At 51.4% G+C, this 17,375-nt stretch overlaps 7 protein-coding genes across 7 annotated transcripts; 2 read left to right on the forward strand and 5 right to left on the reverse strand.

Annotated features, from left to right (window-relative positions):
- Positions 1 to 81: 81 nt before the first annotated feature.
- On the forward strand, positions 82 to 1,807 carry V8C40DRAFT_245840 (NAD(P)/FAD-dependent oxidoreductase). The gene has a single exon (XM_083215992.1). It carries the CDS (start codon positions 416 to 418, stop codon positions 1,697 to 1,699), a length of 1,284 nt encoding a protein of 427 aa, XP_083073271.1. The 5' UTR covers positions 82 to 415; the 3' UTR covers positions 1,700 to 1,807.
- Positions 1,808 to 1,923: 116 nt separating this feature from the next.
- Positions 1,924 to 3,743, reverse strand: V8C40DRAFT_287698 (YncE family protein). The gene has a single exon (XM_083222762.1). The coding sequence runs from the start codon at positions 3,425 to 3,427 to the stop codon at positions 1,973 to 1,975; it is 1,455 nt and encodes a 484-aa protein (XP_083073272.1). The 5' UTR covers positions 3,428 to 3,743; the 3' UTR covers positions 1,924 to 1,972.
- An 885-nt stretch (positions 3,744 to 4,628) lies between these two features.
- V8C40DRAFT_245845 (major facilitator superfamily domain-containing protein) lies at positions 4,629 to 7,150 on the reverse strand. The gene is made up of 2 exons (XM_083215993.1): positions 5,095 to 7,150; positions 4,629 to 5,030 (listed from the first exon to the last, which is right to left on the reverse strand). Exons 1-2 carry the CDS (start codon positions 6,613 to 6,615, stop codon positions 4,719 to 4,721), a joined length of 1,833 nt encoding a protein of 610 aa, XP_083073273.1. The 5' UTR covers positions 6,616 to 7,150; the 3' UTR covers positions 4,629 to 4,718.
- Positions 7,151 to 8,561: 1,411 nt separating this feature from the next.
- V8C40DRAFT_227420 (tryptophan synthase beta subunit-like PLP-dependent enzyme) lies at positions 8,562 to 9,989 on the forward strand. Its single transcript, XM_083212288.1, has 2 exons — positions 8,562 to 8,981; positions 9,059 to 9,989. Exons 1-2 carry the CDS (start codon positions 8,794 to 8,796, stop codon positions 9,909 to 9,911), a joined length of 1,041 nt encoding a protein of 346 aa, XP_083073274.1. The 5' UTR covers positions 8,562 to 8,793; the 3' UTR covers positions 9,912 to 9,989.
- Positions 9,969 to 13,087, reverse strand: V8C40DRAFT_227447 (beta-glucosidase). The gene has a single exon (XM_083212290.1). The coding sequence runs from the start codon at positions 12,933 to 12,935 to the stop codon at positions 10,068 to 10,070; it is 2,868 nt and encodes a 955-aa protein (XP_083073275.1). The 5' UTR covers positions 12,936 to 13,087; the 3' UTR covers positions 9,969 to 10,067.
- A 1-nt stretch (position 13,088) lies between these two features.
- V8C40DRAFT_227446 (uncharacterized protein) lies at positions 13,089 to 14,268 on the reverse strand. The gene is made up of 2 exons (XM_083212289.1): positions 13,535 to 14,268; positions 13,089 to 13,465 (listed from the first exon to the last, which is right to left on the reverse strand). Exons 1-2 carry the CDS (start codon positions 14,037 to 14,039, stop codon positions 13,452 to 13,454), a joined length of 519 nt encoding a protein of 172 aa, XP_083073276.1. The 5' UTR covers positions 14,040 to 14,268; the 3' UTR covers positions 13,089 to 13,451.
- Positions 14,269 to 14,749: 481 nt separating this feature from the next.
- V8C40DRAFT_245852 (Rho family GTPase RHO3) lies at positions 14,750 to 16,549 on the reverse strand. The gene is made up of 5 exons (XM_083215994.1): positions 16,193 to 16,549; positions 16,057 to 16,107; positions 15,854 to 15,903; positions 15,707 to 15,796; positions 14,750 to 15,646 (listed from the first exon to the last, which is right to left on the reverse strand). Exons 1-5 carry the CDS (start codon positions 16,240 to 16,242, stop codon positions 15,264 to 15,266), a joined length of 624 nt encoding a protein of 207 aa, XP_083073277.1. The 5' UTR covers positions 16,243 to 16,549; the 3' UTR covers positions 14,750 to 15,263.
- Positions 16,550 to 17,375: the final 826 nt, after the last annotated feature.

Raw genomic sequence — 17,375 nt, forward strand, 5'->3', positions numbered from 1 at the left:
CGGGGGCTAGTCCTATTGAGCCACTGCGATCCACTAACGGCGTTCCTCGGACACGGAGGTATCCATTACCCGAATATCCAACGGATCACCCGAATATCCATCATCCATCGTCCATCATCTATATCAACTGGGTAATAATACATGTAATCATTGCGTACCTGTTCTCCGACAATTATAATTATAGTACTCTAGGATCGGCGACTAGGCCCAGAAAGAGCAAGAGTTGGTGTGAATCAGCCAACATACAAAGTCTAACACCTCTCGTCGTATAAAAGACGAGAGCCTTCTGGACAAGACAAGCCAGCAAAAGCATTCCTGAGTGCGAGTGCCACCACTCTTATAACAATTAAGCCCGATTTATTAATACTGTTTGCCTTACTTGCGTTTCTTGCGTTTCTTATCTAAGGTTGTTGCTATGCCGCTCAATATTGTCATCATTGGCGCTGGGTTCGCCGGCGTCTTTAGCGCTCTTTCAGCCAGGCGGCTCATCTCATTGCATCTCAACAAAGATCCAGCGGCGGCCGATATCCAAGTCCTTCTCATTGCGCCTGAGCCACAGCTAGTCTTACGGCCGAGACTCTACGAATCAAACCCGGAAAACCTCGTTTTCCCACTCACCGACCTCTTCAGCGCGACGGGGATTCATTTCATTCAAGGCACAGTCGACGCTATCCGTGTCGAAGAAAAACACGTCCTGGTTACCAGCCCATCTGGAGATACACCAATCCAGCCCTATGATCGTTTGATATTCGCGGCTGGGAGCAGCTTAATCCGAGCTCCCATTCCCGGCCTGGATGACCATGCCTTCAATGTTGACTCACTGAATGCCGCGGTCAGGTTGGAAAACCACCTGCAAAGTCTCAAATCAAAACCTCCAAGCAAGGCTCGAAACACCGTCATTGTATGCGGGGCAGGCTTTACGGGCATCGAGCTTGCCACGGAGATGACAGGGCGGCTCCGGTCCATCTTGGGCAAAGATGCCGATACCAAAGTCTTGCTTGTCTCGCGAGGGGAAGAAGTTGGCGATACCCTCGGACAGGGACCCCGCCACGTCATTTCCCGAGCTCTTCGTCAGTTGGGAGTAGAGACGAAACTCGGGACAACAGTCACCGCTATCGACGCTCTCGGCATCACAACCGAAGCAGGGGAGCGTGTTGAAGCCATGACTGTCGTCTGGACGGCTGGTGTAGCAGCCACAGAGCTCTCAAAACAGATTCCGGGGGACAAGGACGCACTAGGCCGCCTACGCGTCGACCAAGATCTTCGCCTGCCGTCAAACAAGGACATCTTCGTAGCAGGTGACTCGGCTTGTGCCCCGACAGGCGATCACGGCCACGATGCCCTCATGTCATGTCAACACGCCATACCAATGGGCCGAGCAGCAGGCTACAACGCCGCAGCAGATCTTCTCAATCTACCAACTGCGCCATACTACCAGCCATCATATGTCACATGTCTTGACCTCGGTCCGTATGGAGCGGTTCTTACGCAAGGCTGGGAGCGCAAGGTGGTGTTTTCTGGGGCAATAGCCAAGAAGATCAAAACGTACATCAACGGGACTTTGATATACCCTCCAGAGACAACTAACCCGACCAAGGCGCTTGCTGCTGGAGATCCAGCGCTTCAATCGGCTACCGCGCAGCAGCTTCAGGGCAAAGCTTTATCACTTGTCAGTTTCTTTACCTCCAAGCTTCTGTAGCAGGGTATGATAAGTGTTTATAATAGTTTGCTTTTAAAGAGTTGGGTCTCATATTATCTATTTTATCTACTCCTTTTACGCGAGAATTGTAGTTCCTATCACAAGGTCAATTATGTCATAATAGACATAAGATATCTATTATCGATATACATGTACACCTAGGAAAGACAGATCCGAATCATTACTATCTACAGCTCAAATTAATACACTGGTAATGCAAAACTCTCCCGTCACTCATCACCCATCACTCATCACCGGCCATTAAATCATCATCTAAGCATCTGACTTGGATGTCATCACCAAATCGTCCATATCATAGACGCCAATAAACTTGAAAAACGCCAACACCTGCGGCGCCGTCCCGCATCCATCTCCCATCGGCGCCGTCGCATTGAAATCCACTAGCGGAATCATCTTGTCCCCAACGGTCGCCGAAACGGTGTAAGTCGTGTTGAACGCGAGATTCCGCCCAATCACCTGGAACATGTCCAGTCCAATCTCTGGCCTCACCGTAACGAGACACGAAGGTGCTACTTTTCCAGATGCCTGAGGCTGAGATTCCGTCAGGATCTTGTTGAGTGCCGGCTTGTTGAAAAGACCTTGCTTGCCCAGGTTCTGCGTGCCGTTGCTAGCCTTAGACACGGCGCCTGACACGTAAATGATGGACTGGCCCTCCTGAGCGACATTGATAGTCTTAACAATCTTCGGGGGGAAGACGGTCAAATCGATAAAATCGACCGTATCCGTATGCTCGTTGACGACGTACAAGTGCGTGTTGTCCGCACTGGGCCACAGCCCGTGAGGCTCGACTCCGCTGGCCTGGATTGCGCCCAAGTAGACGGGCATCTGGTCGGAGCGCGGCTGCGAGTACATTCTCGTCTCGTTGAGCGATGCCACGGTGACGAACGCGTGCATGGTGCCGTTGATGACGGCAAAGTTGGGGTGGTTGGTCTCGTCCCCCGTTTCCAGGACGCCAACGACTTTACGCTTGACGAGGTCAATGATGGACACCTTGCCCACCATCTTGTGCGCTGTCCAGAGCCGTTGTCCATCTGGCGAGATCATCATGTCGGACGAAAAGACGTCGCCTAATCCCGTGATGTTGGCGATGACTTTGCGCTTGGCTACGTCGATGACGGACAGCGAGGGGGATCGCACATGGTTCGCATACGCCGTCTTCCCATCCGGGCTGAAGACGACTTTACTCGGACCTCCATAGGATTCGACATAGCCGACTACGCCGCCCTTGAGCCCGTCGACGATGTCGATGCGGTCAACGCCTCGCGTGCCGACCCAGACGTGTCGGTTGTCGCTCTCAAAGAAGGCCTCATGAGAGGCACGGTCCACGGACGTTTGCGAGACAACCGAATTGTCCTCGGTGCTGAATACCGTCACGGTATTGCTCGTAATTGCCAGAGACACAATGAGTTTGCCATTGGGAGAGAAGCCGAGACCGTGAGAGTTGACGGCCTTGACATACTGCGGGTTCAAGTCGTTTGTCAGTCGGCTGTCTCCCAGACTAATGGTGCCCAGCACCTCGCCTGTGGTTGGCTTGATGACGGTGATGGTGTTGGATGACTGGTCTCCGGTGTAGAGGCGGTCCGAGTCGGAGATGGGTGCGCCTTTGCCGGCGAGGGCGGGAGCTTGGTCCCACGCTGAAGCGAATCTAGCTCCAATGCCCAAGGCAAGGAGTGTGAGTGTTTTAGGGGACAGCATTTTGCTCTTCATTTCTTTATTCTCACTTGTCAACTGGCTGTGTTGCTGTTGTTGCCAGCAAGTTGATTTTCTGATTTTGATCAAGAAACGAAGGGACAAGCCACAGACGTAAGAGCTTCAATCCTTATATATTGTTACACACGGATCATTCTTTTGTTACATCCTGTCCATCGACATACACATGGGGACGCCGATCTCAGGGCTGCAGCATCACTGCATGTTCATCACAAACTTGCTCAACTCCATAATGTGTATACTGTCAAGGATACGAAACAACACAAGGTGATTATTCAAATAGATTCGTCCAATCAGCAAACTGCGTAATACATTGTTATTAAGTCCGACATGTTGGCCCTATTAACCTTTGAGTAACATTCCTGTCTTTGACTCGGCTCGTCGGTCTCTTGGCATAACTCTTGACTCAAAAAGGGCAATACGTCCAAACCTTCTGACAGCTTACTAGGTCCAAGCATATTACTCTTCATTACTTGTCCAGAATTATCCGCGAATCAGCTCTTACAACATACTCTCTCCCTTCTGTCTCTTGCTCTATCCTCTCTCCTATTGCCGCAAACTCTTGCCCCGTCGGACCATCGGCATAACGCCCAAACGTCAAAAAAGACATCCACTTCCCCCATCACATCACCTCCCCTTACCGCTGGCCCTAAAATCTCACTCCCATCACTCAAAATAAGCTAAAGGGGGCCGTTCCCTAGGGAAAATTACCTACCATGGCCTAGAGCCCGTCTTGTTGTTGGATCTGTGAGCAGATTTTGCGGAGTATGTCTATGTGCCCTTGGCTGCCGATGTCCCGAGCAGGGCGGCGAATCACGTCGCGGTGCTTGGGTTTTTACGGTTGTTTTGGCGTTCTCCGGGTCCGGCAGTTGATTGGCACGGAGGAGATTCTGGCCTCCGTCGGAGGTAAGTGCTGTAAAAGAGATTTAGAAGAGTTCCAGTTGTGACAGTTGTGAAAGCGCTGCCGGTTGTCGGTTGCGGCTTGCGGCTTGGAACCCCTGCTGGTCAAAGTCATATAAGTTGAGCCTATCCGACATCCGATCCGGTGTTACGAACGGCTTATAGAATCTTACCTATGCTTCAAAAAGACACTTTCGATCGCATATACGACTTGGTTTAACAACGACCATGTCCACAGGAATCGGAATTTTCGTGCATATTGGGTTAAAATTTCTCTCTTCTCAAGTGAAATAAAATCTTCACAGCACTATATTTATTATGATATTTATCCTGTCTCCCTGGTATCTATTAATTACAGCTTTCCGAAAGTATATATCCAAATCAGCGCTTATTCCCGTTGTTGTTCAATGTCAGCATGCTCGCCATCTTCAGTCCTTTCATCCTCCTCATCCTCTCCGTTATACCAGTCGTCGCTCTCAAGCCCATCACCTCGAATAAATATTGACCCAATGCAGCCCAAAAGAGCCAGGCCGCCAAATAAACTCCACGCAAAAACCTCGCCCTTGGGCTGAATCCCCATGGACAGCGTAAACAAACTTCCCGAAGCAAAAGGGCCAATGCTGCGGCCCAGAGCGGACAATGTCTGGGCTACTCCGTTTAGGGTCCCCAGACTATTGTGGGAAGGCGCCGAGTTGGTTATCTGGACGCCAAGTGTTAGAATTGAAGGCGGAAGATGTCACGTTTTGCAATTTGATTTGACTTACCAGTAGCATTACACATGAAAGTCCACCCACAGCACAGATGGTCTTCAAAATCAGTACGACGGCTAGCTCGATATACAGCCACATGGTCCCAGTCCCCAGACCGAATAGGGGCTTGTCATCAACGTAGCCAACCCACGGCATGGCAATCATGCTGACGGCTAGACCAAACAGGGCGAAGCGATACGTGCCCAAGTTTCCGAATCGGCTCTTGAGTGGCTGGAACAGAAACGCTTGAAAGATAATGGTAATCAGACCCGCGAAACTCAAGCTGACGCCAATTTTGCCGGGATCGAGTTCTCGGCCTGCTGGAGACGGAGAGGCTGCGAAAATGGGATACAAGCTGTTGAAACTAATATTGGCCAATTGGAATATTAGATAGGTAACCAGGAGGGTCATTGTAGTGCGATTGAGAAGCTCGCGCCATGGCTTGTGTTCCTTGTGATTACCGTTCGCCGGCTTTGCCGTCTCAAGTGCTTCGTCATCATCAGGACTGCCATCATTGTCATCAGAAGCTGCCTCTTCAGAGCTCGGGGACAACAAGGGTTGCGTTTGAGAGGCGGCCTGAGGACGAGGCCACCTCGTGCTCCACGATTCTCGTCGTGGAGCAGTTCGACTAAAGATGTTTGAAATGCGATTGGAGAGCCGCGTAGCCCATGTCGGTTTCCACGGATCATCGTCGATATCTTCCAACGTTTCCTCAAACCAGATGCCCACAACAATGACAGCCGCCGCAAGAACAGCGGCGCTCAGGACGTTGGGCCCAAGGTAAGGGAATTCCTTGCCCATGCGCCCGACTAGAATTCCTCCCAGCGCAGGACCCGTAAGTCCTCCCAGAGAATAAATAACGGGAAGATATGTAAACGCCTTGCTCTGGTTGGATCGATCCGTCACTTCGCCCAGAACAGTTGGCACGCAGGCCGCATTGCCATTGAGCAGACCCATGGCGGCGTGAACCAAAATCATTTGCCAGTACTGCTTGCAGAAGCCGAAAGCGCAAAAGCAGCACATGAGCGAAAAGGTCCCGGCCAGCAGCACCGGCTTTCGGCCCACGACATCCGACATGTAGCCCCAGACGAAGTTTGTGGAGAGCTGGGCCAGGGCAAAGACGCTGGCCAGCAGACCGACATACAGACCGCTCTCTTCCTTGGGTATGCCCGGCATGGACGTCACCATCTGTGGCAGATATGGCCCTATCGAGTTGAGCGCCGTCTGCTCTGCCAGTGAGAGAAAGGCCAGGAGGAGGAGCTGGCGCACGGGCAGAGGCGTCTCATCGTGATCGCGGGAGGACGAGGTGGACGACGAGTCGGACTCGACGGCCGTGGCGAAGCGGTCGCTGGAAGCATCGGAGGGCGGTTTGGGAGGAGGCGTCGGGAATGTTTGGTATCGCGGGATCGAGGGCCGCCTCATGGATGCGATGATGGGAATGGGAGCGCCGGCGTGGAACGAGCCGGAGGACCTGGACGATCTTGACCGAGTCGTGACGACGCCCGGCCCGGGTCGAGCGTTTGCAGGGCGCGTCATGATGCCGCCGGCGGACAATCTCGGAGCGCCTCTTCTATCGTGTTTCTTTGTTCTTAGTTCCGAGATGTGAGATCAACGGCTTTCTACAGCTCGTCTTTTGCTCGTCTTTTGCGCGTGGTGGTCTGATCCGACAGTTCGTTTGCTTGGGGGTGGTTCAGACGGCGGGCGTATGAGCCAGAACCTGCGCGCCAATCTGCCGCCACAAGATCATGCTGTAGCAACGTCTTCAGCACGATGCGAGTGGGTTGAAGGCAGATTGTGGCGCTGTGGAGGAAGGATTCGGAGGATGTAAAATGGAAGACGTCAGGGCTGGGAACGATGGAAAGCTTTTTGAGGTGGGGACCTCGAAAGGTGGTGAGATAAAGGGCGATAACGGTGCTCCGGGATGTACAGATACGAGACGTGACATGGCCATTAATCAACCTCGTTTACACTTATTTGACGGATACATCATATTTTAATCAACCGAGACGAGATTGCTTCAAGAAGATCATCATTGAATACTTTCATCATGCACAAAGCTGGAGAGCTTCGCCTTTGGTGAGCGGCACGGACCGAATAGCGGGTCAGTCTGCAGCTGTTTTGAACGGTGTAAGTTGGAGTCATAAACCTGGCACTGTGAGTGGCTGAAGCCAAAATAGCCGGCAGAGCTGAGACGGGTTTAATTGTTGGAAGAAGCCAGTAGTAGCAGTAGTGCTGGATTTGTTGAGAGCATGTCTCGGACAGTGTAGTCAAGGGAGTTCGAGACCTTGCATCAGAATGGCGTGATGCTGAAGAGGATGCCGTGGAAATGTAGGATTTCGATGGTCCCTGGAAGCTGTCTAAGACAATGCGTCACAAACATGCAGATAAATGGCAGCGACTTGGTAGTTTATTTCTCTTCAAAACTACCTATTTACCACATTAATCTTATTAGGGTATTGAGTTGTGTCATTGATGTGGATGACTTGGCGCTCGTGAACTAGTCCATCTCTCAGTGTAAGTTGGTCTATACCTTATGTATGGAGTCATCCAAGTACCTGCATTAAGGCCTCTATTATCATACAAATTACTTCAGTCAATATCAAACATGTCGACCTATGATCCTTATATTAAATACTGAAGATGTTCGAGTGTGATATAGTCGGCAAATTCGCTGTGCCGAAATAGACAGCCTCTTATAAACGGGTCATTGGCAATTCGACAACACCCTCTGCATATACCTTTGATACGCTTGTCAAAGAGAGTCATCGATATTTTGTTTGCATATTATTAAAAGCTTCCAGAAAATATTTCATGAGGTTGGTTGACATAAGGAAGGGAAACATTACATCATAGCTCCTCTACAGTGCAATTATCTGGAGCCTACCAGAGTAAGAGGATAGTATCCAATTAAAGACTCAAAACAGCGCATAAGAGCTCCCAATTCTTATCCATTGGCTATCCTGATACATTATACGCCATGACTTTTATCCTAATTAATACGAAGTATAACAGTATAGCACCTGTCACTTCTAGTCTTGCTCCGCATATACGCTCACCCCATATGCATCCTATATTATCCTCCAATAGCATCCCTCTCTATCATCATCAACATCAACATCAACCCAACCCCAAAATCATCACCATCATCCCATCACCAAACATCCCCGATCCCGCATCACATCCCTCATCCATCCCGCCCTCACATCATCCCATCGTCCCCCCAAAACCCCCCCAAGCCGCCACTATCCGCCCACGCCCTCTCGACAACCTCCCGCGCCCTCCAAACACACATCACATCCACTATCCCCAGAATATGCCCGAAAGTCAGCGCAAGTCTCGCCAAAACGATAGGAAGACCCGCCTTCGAGGAGATTTACAAGCTTTCTAGAAGATCCAGGCGTGCCAATCATGGACGCGGGGGCGGCGATTAGCATGAGGTTGCATTGTGGGTGGCTGGCGTATTTAATACTATTTTTACTCCGCATCTTCTGTCTCACATTAGCGCGAGATGGATACAAGATATATCATGGATGCTGATAAACATCATTATCCGAGATCGGTGATTTGAGAGAGAGATAACCGAGGATATAGAATTGTAGATTGTCACGTCTCAATGGTATATATCGAGCCATCATCACTTTCATCGAATACAACATCATCCTCATCATCCTTACCATCATCATCACATCTACTGACTTACACCAAATCATCACAATGGCAGCCCTCACTCTCCCAGAGCCATTCGCCAGCATCCCCCGTGAATCCTTCCTCTTCGGGCCCTCTCCCATCCAACAACTCCCTCGCATATCCGCTGCCCTCGGCGGCAAAGTCAACGTCTACGCCAAACGCGAAGACTGCAACTCCGGCCTCGCCTATGGAGGCAACAAAGTCCGCAAGCTAGAGTAAACCATCCATCTCCCCCCCTCTCCCCCCTTTCATCCACCCCATCTTCTCCAATCATCTTGCTAACAATACACAGGTATCTCGCCGCCGAGGCTCTCTCCCAAGGAAGTGACACCCTCGTCTCCATCGGCGGCGTCCAATCCAACCACACCCGCGCCGTCACCGCCGTCGCCGCAAAGCTCGGCCTCGCCGCCGCCACCGTCCAAGAGCACTGGGTAGACTGGCACGACCCAGGCTACGAGAAAGTCGGCAACATCCAGCTCTCGCGTCTCATGGGCGGTGACGTGAGGCTCGACCCGTCGCTCTTTGGCATCGAGCATAAGCCCACGCTGGCGAATCTCAAGGCGGAGCTCGAGAGCACCGGTAAGAAGCCGTATTACATCCCGGCGGGAGCGTCGGACCATCCGCTGGGAGGTCTGGGTTTTGCGAGGTGGGCGTTGGAGGTAGAGGCGCAGGAGAAGGAGTTGGGGGTGTTTTTCGATACGATTGTTGTTTGTGCTGTGACGGGGTCGACTATGGCGGGTATTGTGGCTGGGTTTAAGCTTGCGCAGGTGAAGCTGGGTTCGCCTAAGCGTAAAGTCATTGGTATTGATGCTTCGGGGAAGCCAAAGGAGACGTTTGACCAGGTGTTGCGCATTGCCAAATTCACTGCTGCCAAGATTGGCCTCTCGGAAGACGAAGTGACTGAGGCGGATATTATATTGGACGACAGGTTCAACGCCAAGATATATGGCATTCCAGATGAGACGACGATTGAGGCCATCAAGTTTGGGGCGAGTACTGAGGCCTTCATCACGGATCCGGTCTATGAGGGGAAGAGTCTGGCGGGCATGATGGCGCTCATCAAGAATGGCGAGATTGCGAGTGGGAATGTTTTGTACGCTCATCTTGGAGGACAGATGGCTTTGAACGCATATTCGTCTATTTAACAGAGCTTTGGTACGTCTTATGTCTCTTGTTTCTCAGTTTTTCCTTGTTTATGTAAAGAATGAAATATCCAAATAGTTTGATAGCCATCTATAGTGCTTCATCCAGTGAGCACTCCAATAACATCGCCGCATTTTTATATCTTGCCTCATGAAATATCACCATGTTCCCGTAACTTTCAAATCTCTCGAGCTCTCCCCAACAGCAAATGTAAACTCTCCGTCTGGAATAACCCAATTCTGTCTTTCTACATCCCAGTAACTCAAATCTCTCCTCGTCACGTTAAACTCGACCGCTTTCGTCTCCCCCTTTTCGATAAAAACCTTATCAAATCCGCGAAGTACTCTAACTGGAAACTCAACTGTATCTGAGGCTGGGTATGAGAGATACAATTGAGGCACAGCTTTACCGCCAACCTTGCCCGTGTTGGTCAATTCGACGGATACTGTTACGTGGGATTCCCATAGCGATGGGTTGCCGCCTTCGCCACCGCCGGCACCAGATAGGGGCTGCTGTACATCGTAGCCTTCGGGGTAAGGATACTTGCCTTTCTTGATGTCACCCACAGAGTCAATGTATGGATATATGTAATTCTTGAGCTTGCGAATACTCGATGGAAACAGTGCCTCTTCAGCTTTCGGGATGGCAGTATCAAATTTCGGGGGCTCAACCTCTGGAGCTGCGGGTCGCTCATCGGGTAGAGGCGATCTTGGCTTAGTCTCCGTAATCTTGAGGTTTTTGTACTCAAAAGTTGTATATGAGAGCCCAAATCCAAACTCGTATCGGGGCTCGATGTTATACTTGTCAAAGTGCCTGTAGTCAATGAAGAGGCCCTCATCGAAGTTTTGTTGCGGGACGACTCCATTTGGCAGATACATGACTTGACCGCCTTGTCCATAATCGCCGAGAGACTTGCCAATGGTGTACGGCAGCTTGCCACTTGGATTTTCCTCTCCAAAGATGATGCTCGCAATGGCATTTCCACTCTCTTGTCCAGGCAAATTAGCAGCAACGAGTGCTTTGATGGTGGGAAGATCGATCCATGGGTCCACCGTCACGGGTCCGACAGCGTGAATGACGACAATTGTCGTACCTGAACCGCCGCCGCAGTTTTTTGCGACCTCAGTGACGAGTACTTCACCACCCTTTTGCGCCTTGAGGTCAGGGCGGTCGGCATGGACGCTGTCCCACGTGCGATATCCTTCTCCAGAGTCAGAGTTGATGAAGACTAGGCATATGTCCTGGTTCTGGACAACGTCCTTTGCCGGCTTATCGTTCTTCAGATACTCTGTAAGTTTGACCTTTTCCTTATTAAACTTTTTGCGGAGAGCTTCGATTGGAGGGACCAAGTACGGAAACACGACGGCGCCGCTTCCCCAGCCAGAGCCCAGGGTACCGTCATTACACGCCTGGTCCTCACAATAATTGGGGCCCTTGCCCGGTCCAGCATCCTCTCCAAAGACTCCTATCCGTACTTGGCCGTCTCTCTTGGTTTCGGTTGAATCATCACCGCTTAAACGACCATCAACACTGAGAGGAAGGGCCCCTTCGTTCATGAGCAAAACGGTTCCCTCCGCCGCTACCTGTCGAGCCAGGATTGAGTGATTAGCCTGCACGTTGACAAATTTGTTGACCTCGACCTTGTCCTGAGGCGACGAGCTAGCAGGTGCAGTGACACCCATTTTGTCATTAGTCCATGAAGAAAAGTTGGGCCCTTTCCTGTCAAACAGCTTCTTATCGTCCTGACCCAGCTGATACCACGAGGCAACGATGCGAATGACCATGTCATTGAGTCTTTCAAGGGGTAGTGAACCGTTCAAGACAGCGCGAGAGAGGTTGGGCCCCCAGAGGGAGTTTCCATCCTGCCAGCGCAGGCCATCTCCTGGCATGCTCATATCGAGGCCAGCCAGGGCACTGCCCACGCCGGATCGCTGTGCCAGCCAATCAGACATGACGAAGCCCTGGAATCCTAGTTCGTCTTTCAAAATTCCATTGAGTAGCTTAGAGTTCCCGCAGGCGTATGAGTTGTTGACCATGTTGTAGGAACACATGACACTGGCAACTCCGGCCTTGACAGCATCGCCAAACGGCCAGGCATACACCTCATGCATGGTGCGGTCGTCAATGTTGGATGAGAGAGCGTTTGGCAGCACCCATTCCCAGGCCTGGCGGAAATGCTCCTGCTCGTTAGCGATGAAATGCTTGATGGTAGCCATGACGCCCTGGTCCTGAATGCCCTTGATGGTCTCGTAGCCCGCGATACCCGAGAGATATGGATCGGCCCCGAAGCCCTCCCAGTTTCGCCCGCCAGCAGGCATTCTACCCAATGGGCCAACAACGGGTCCGAGGAGGACGTTGATACCCTTGCCACGAGCCTCAAGTGCGTGGGCTTTGCCTCGCTCGTACATGAGCTCCCTGTTCCACGTCGCTCCCACAGTCACTCCCGCTGGGAAAGCTGTGATATTGTCGGAAAAGCGAATTCCTAACGGCCCATCCTGTAGAGCCAATGCAGGAAATCCTACATGAACCGCCGGTGCCGTATTTCCAACCGCAAGTCCCATGCTCCATCCGGTTCCTGTGGTTATGTTAACTTTCTCCGCCAGCGTCATGTTAGCCACCATCTCAGCGGCCTTTTTGTAGCTATCAGCCCATTGATGCACGGAACCGCCCCTTGGAGTGGGATACCACGGCGGAGACTTCCCATCGAGCGGTCTAATCTTGAGCTTCTTGTATCCGAAGGCGCCGCCAGCAGCGAGCAGCATGATGATGATGGCCACAACAACAAGGACGGCGATGCAGCACCGGCTCTTGCGCATGCGTCGGGGCAGCATCCATGACAGGCGGCCGGGGATGCGCTGCTTAGAGTCTGTCAATCGCGATGAGTCCCTTGCAGACGAAGTGATGACATCGCCATCCTTGGTTAGCTCGTCCAGGTCCAGGTCATCGTCAGATTCAGTTGAGGTGCGTCGCGAGGATTCATGCTCTCGCAGGAGACCCTCCTTGGCGGGATCTCGGGCTGGCGCCATTAGAGAAGAAGAAGCAGATGGACTGGCGCAGCTGCGAGAATGGCCATGGATCTATCCGTACTGTAGAGGCGATCAATCCAGTGTAATTAGAGGGGATTGGAAGAGATGAGAAATGGGCATCAGATCAAGATCAATCAATGCCTGATGGTAAGGCAATCAAGTGCACATTGCGTCACAGTGCCCACTGATCTGCCAAGCTGATACGATAAGGCGCCTGTGCTAAGCATGTGCTTGATAGCAGGGCATCGATTGTATTTCATCACAATCATCTCTAAATGTATTCCAAGAAAACAAAATAAATTAAGCGTCGTGTTTTGAAAATAAAAACTCTCGTATAAATTACAGCAGTGGTAGTACAATTTTTTCATCATGAATTCCAGACGCAAGGAAATAAACAGAACCAAGCTCCGCTCTCATATCGTACACCTAACACAGTGCTCCGTGCTAATATCAATCTTACAACCACCAAAGGCTTCGGGTATTGCTCATTAGTATTGCTCAAGTAATCGTCACTCCTTACAAGCCGTGACCTGTAGCACCACATAGTCAGCATACTGTAACACAATCATGTAAGGTACCGTATCATGATTAAAACTTACGTCCAAGTCCTTGTCCTCTCTTGGACACCTCACGAGCCTGCTCTTGCTTAATCTTCGCCCTCCTCGCCTCCTCCTTAGCCTCCTCCTCCAGTCTCCAAACATGGTCCTTCGCAGCCCTCACTCTCATCCTCGCCTCTCCCAGCGCTCGATCAGCCTCCACCTCAGCTGCTTCAGCGTGCATCACATGCTCCCTGGCCTGCAAGATGCTCGGGTCCAGCGCCTGCATGCCGCCGCCGTCACGGTGGAACAGGCCTCGACGCCTGCTGCCCGCCGAGCTGTCGGTGCTGTGCCGGAAGAGGCCGCCGCCTGAGTTGCTGCCGGCGGCGTTGTAGCCTCCTGGGCCGCCGTTGTTGGAGCTGGCCACGGAGCCGGTGCGGTGGGACGAGGTGGGAGAGACATCGCGGTTGCGATGGAATAGGCTGTGCTTGCGGCTGGGGGGCTCGGCCACAGGCTCCGGCTGGTAGACGGGCTCTGGCGATGGCTCACTGCGGCTGAAGAAGGGCATTTTGGTTGTTGTGGTAATGTATGTATGTACTACTGATGTGTTGTAGATCCTTGGAGTGAGTGGTGTCCAAGGGGTGGCAAATAGTGCGATATATAAAAGCGTTGTGCAAGTGTAAGTGTTTGTGTAATGAATAACTCAGAATGAGAAAATGAAAAGGGTCGTATCTTCAGGGTCTTTTTATTTTTTTCTTGGCCCCCCTCCATCATCTTCCTTGTCCACGCCGATGATGATGTTGTCGTGCTCGTCCGGCCATCTTGGGGCAAACCTGCTTTGATCCCTAGAGCGATGATCGCACGATCGCCGCTGTGACGTCAAATCTTGGTGTAGCTAGCCGCAACAAACAAATGCTTGCCTTGGACGAGAACCAATCAAGCCCTGAGCATGACGATACAGGTGCAGAGGTGATGAAAGAAGCAATTTATGCAGACAGTTAGCTACGTGCCTTGCGTGCGTTGGCGCATCGGCCTTGGGACTAGATGTCATCATGCCTTATGCGATGAAGGCCTGATGAGCAGACGACCAAGCTTGCTGGCTGCAATCAGTGCGCATAGCTGAAAAGACCATCGAGATGCTACTAAGAATAGCGACTACCTTGTTTCGATGCCCATCGTACTACGCCCAACCTGTCACTTGGTGCATTGTACTTCATTCACGTTATCAGCCGAAACATGTCGACGACTTGCAGCTGAGCCCAAGACGTCACACACCAGTTAGACAAACGAAACGTTAGCATTCAGTCGATCCTGGTCTAAGACACAAGCAAAGCCCCCTTCTCTAGTGTATAGAGCTGTAAAGAAAACAATAGAAATCAAGAAGATGGTAGTAAAAAAAAAAGAAAAGAGAAATTGTGACGACAAATCTAGACTGCGTCGGAAATACGCTACATGAGCGCGCTGTGTATCGAACATTTTTCCCGCCAATCTCAGCTCCTGCACTCCATTCCAGGAAAAAATTACAACAAAAATAGAAACCGCAAATCGGTCATTCCGCAGTCGAATATATACGGTGAAGGTCCATGGTAGATTGATGTAGCTTTAGGGGAAAACCAACAAACAAACAAAATGGGACAGAAGCAGATTCAAATGACAAAAAAAAAGAATGCGTCGTTGCATGGAAAGTTGCCTCTTGCTTTTCGCGGCTTCATTGCAGCCGGTCTGCAAGGCACATCGGGGGGGTATCAAGAAGAGAACCCCGATATGAACGGGGTAAAAAGCTACACCATCTTTACATGATTGTGCATTTGTTGTCTTCCCTCTCCTTCTTGACGCTCAGCGCCACACGGGCAGCCTCTGTGAAGGCCTCGTTGACTCCGCGGTTCTTCATGGCCGAGCATTCGAGGTATCGGGATGCGCCTATTCGCTTGGCGACTTCGAGGCCCTCGTCGTAGGAAATGGTGGGGGGCTTCTCGCGCGGAGGGTTGCCGTCGGCTGCTGCGCCCTCTTCGGGCTCTTCCTCCTCCTGCTGGCGCAGATCGCATTTCAGGGCGACCAGGACCAGCTTGACGCCGGGGCAGTTGTCGGCAATCTCACCGACCCATTTGGATTCGACGTTTTCTAGCGAGTCTTTGCTATCGACCGAGTAGCAGAGCACGATCAAATCGGTGTCATCTGGATGTATGCAACGTCAGCATACGCAGTGGAGGGAATGCGGGGGTCTGTCAGTAATACCGTAAGAGAGAGATCGTAGACGGTCGAATTCCTCCTGTCCAGCCGTATCCCAGAGTGAGAGCTCGATGTGGACATTGTCGACGAAGATGTCTGCGCCAAAGGGTGGTTAGTGCCTGTCATGGGCGGAAATGAGGAGTCGCAGCGTACCGTGAACGTAGTTTTCGAAGACGGTGGGTTCGTAGACGGTCGGAAAGTAACTATCGAGGGAAAAGAAGAAAATGTTAGAATTTGAAAGGCATTATAGATTCGATTGATGGTAAGGCGGAAGCGAATGCGGTTGTGATGAAGAAGTCAAGGGCGGAGGCAGAGGCAAGGGCAAAAGCAAAGTTGGGCGCGAGTGGGCGACAAACCCTCTTGTGAAGACGTTGAGCAGCGACGTCTTTCCGCTAGCACCATCGCCCCTATAAATTCGCAAACAAGGCGGTTAGCATTCATTGAGATTTCGCCGATAGAAGGGCGACAAGATTGCCGGGCTTGTCGACGCACAGAAGAACCAGCTTGCGCTGCACCGTCTTGGATCCACCGCAGAGAGGCATTGTGAGGGATGGAGATGGGTCGAGGATGGACGCTGGATCGGTCGATTGCGCAGGTAGAAATACAGTCGCTTTTCGTGCTGACGGCGAGTATCGCGTAGATTCGAGGTGACGCGTCGAAGGAGTGGCGCTGCCTTTTGGGTATCGAGGGCTGACGCTGGAGACAATGAGGCAGAGGCAGAGGCAAGAGGCAGAGCAGATGCAAAAGCGGAATCAGGAGCAGCACCAGAAGGAGAACGAGAGACGAGGCACAAAGTTACAAGTCATGCAAGCAAGCAGCTCCGGATTATTGGGTGCAAATGAGAGCGGCGTGGGACCTGAGTGGGTAAAAAATCCACCTGGGTTGAATCTGTTTATAGAAGCCCGGTTTTTTTCTGCAGAAGGGCAATCGACTCTAGTAAAATAACGGGCGGCTATGCCTCAGGCGGGCTTAGCGGCCTCTGTTTTTTCCCGCCTTAGCTGCTGTTAATTTCTCTTTACAGTGCCAGAGATGGGTCAATGCTCAGAAGAATTGATCTCCATCTGCTTTCATTCTTACAACTGGAGATGCACAGCCAACAAGAAAGGTGGCTTACACTGACAATTCAACATTTCAACATTTACACCTTCGCTCCGCCCGCCATTACTCCATATTATACGTCCCAACAGCGCTGCCACGCTGACAGAGTTCAGGCACAGCGGCTGGATTTAATGTCTAACTTCTTAGTCGGCGGCTACACTCTGTCCGCGTAATGAGGGGCAGCCAGTCACCATCAGCCTCAAACCCGCACTGCCACGAATAAGGTTCAATAGACCGCTGGCCAGGCATAAGCGCCGAGCAACAGCGGCGCAACTGCACTCCGTCTCTTTTTTGCAGTGAAGTTGAGCCAGTTGAGTACCTGGAGATACCGTGTGAAGCTGGCGGGTTTGATACGGCGTCGCGTAGGAGTGACTTGAGATGAGCCCAGCCAGCCCTTAATCAAATGAGCAGCATGGATAGCTGCTTAGTCATAAATTCAAGGTTACCTGACAGCCGAAGTAATATCTAATGCATTCCCAAGGCAGATTGTATGGCGTATCATTTGCAATTAGTTGAGTTGTCTAGGTAGATACAGCAGCGAGAATAAAACTACTACTAACACATTTGCAACTCAACA

The sequence above is a fragment of the Trichoderma camerunense genome (genome assembly GCF_050948025.1).
Source record: "Trichoderma camerunense strain CBS 138272 chromosome Unknown V8C40scaffold_9, whole genome shotgun sequence".
NCBI lineage: Eukaryota > Fungi > Ascomycota > Sordariomycetes > Hypocreales > Hypocreaceae > Trichoderma > Trichoderma camerunense.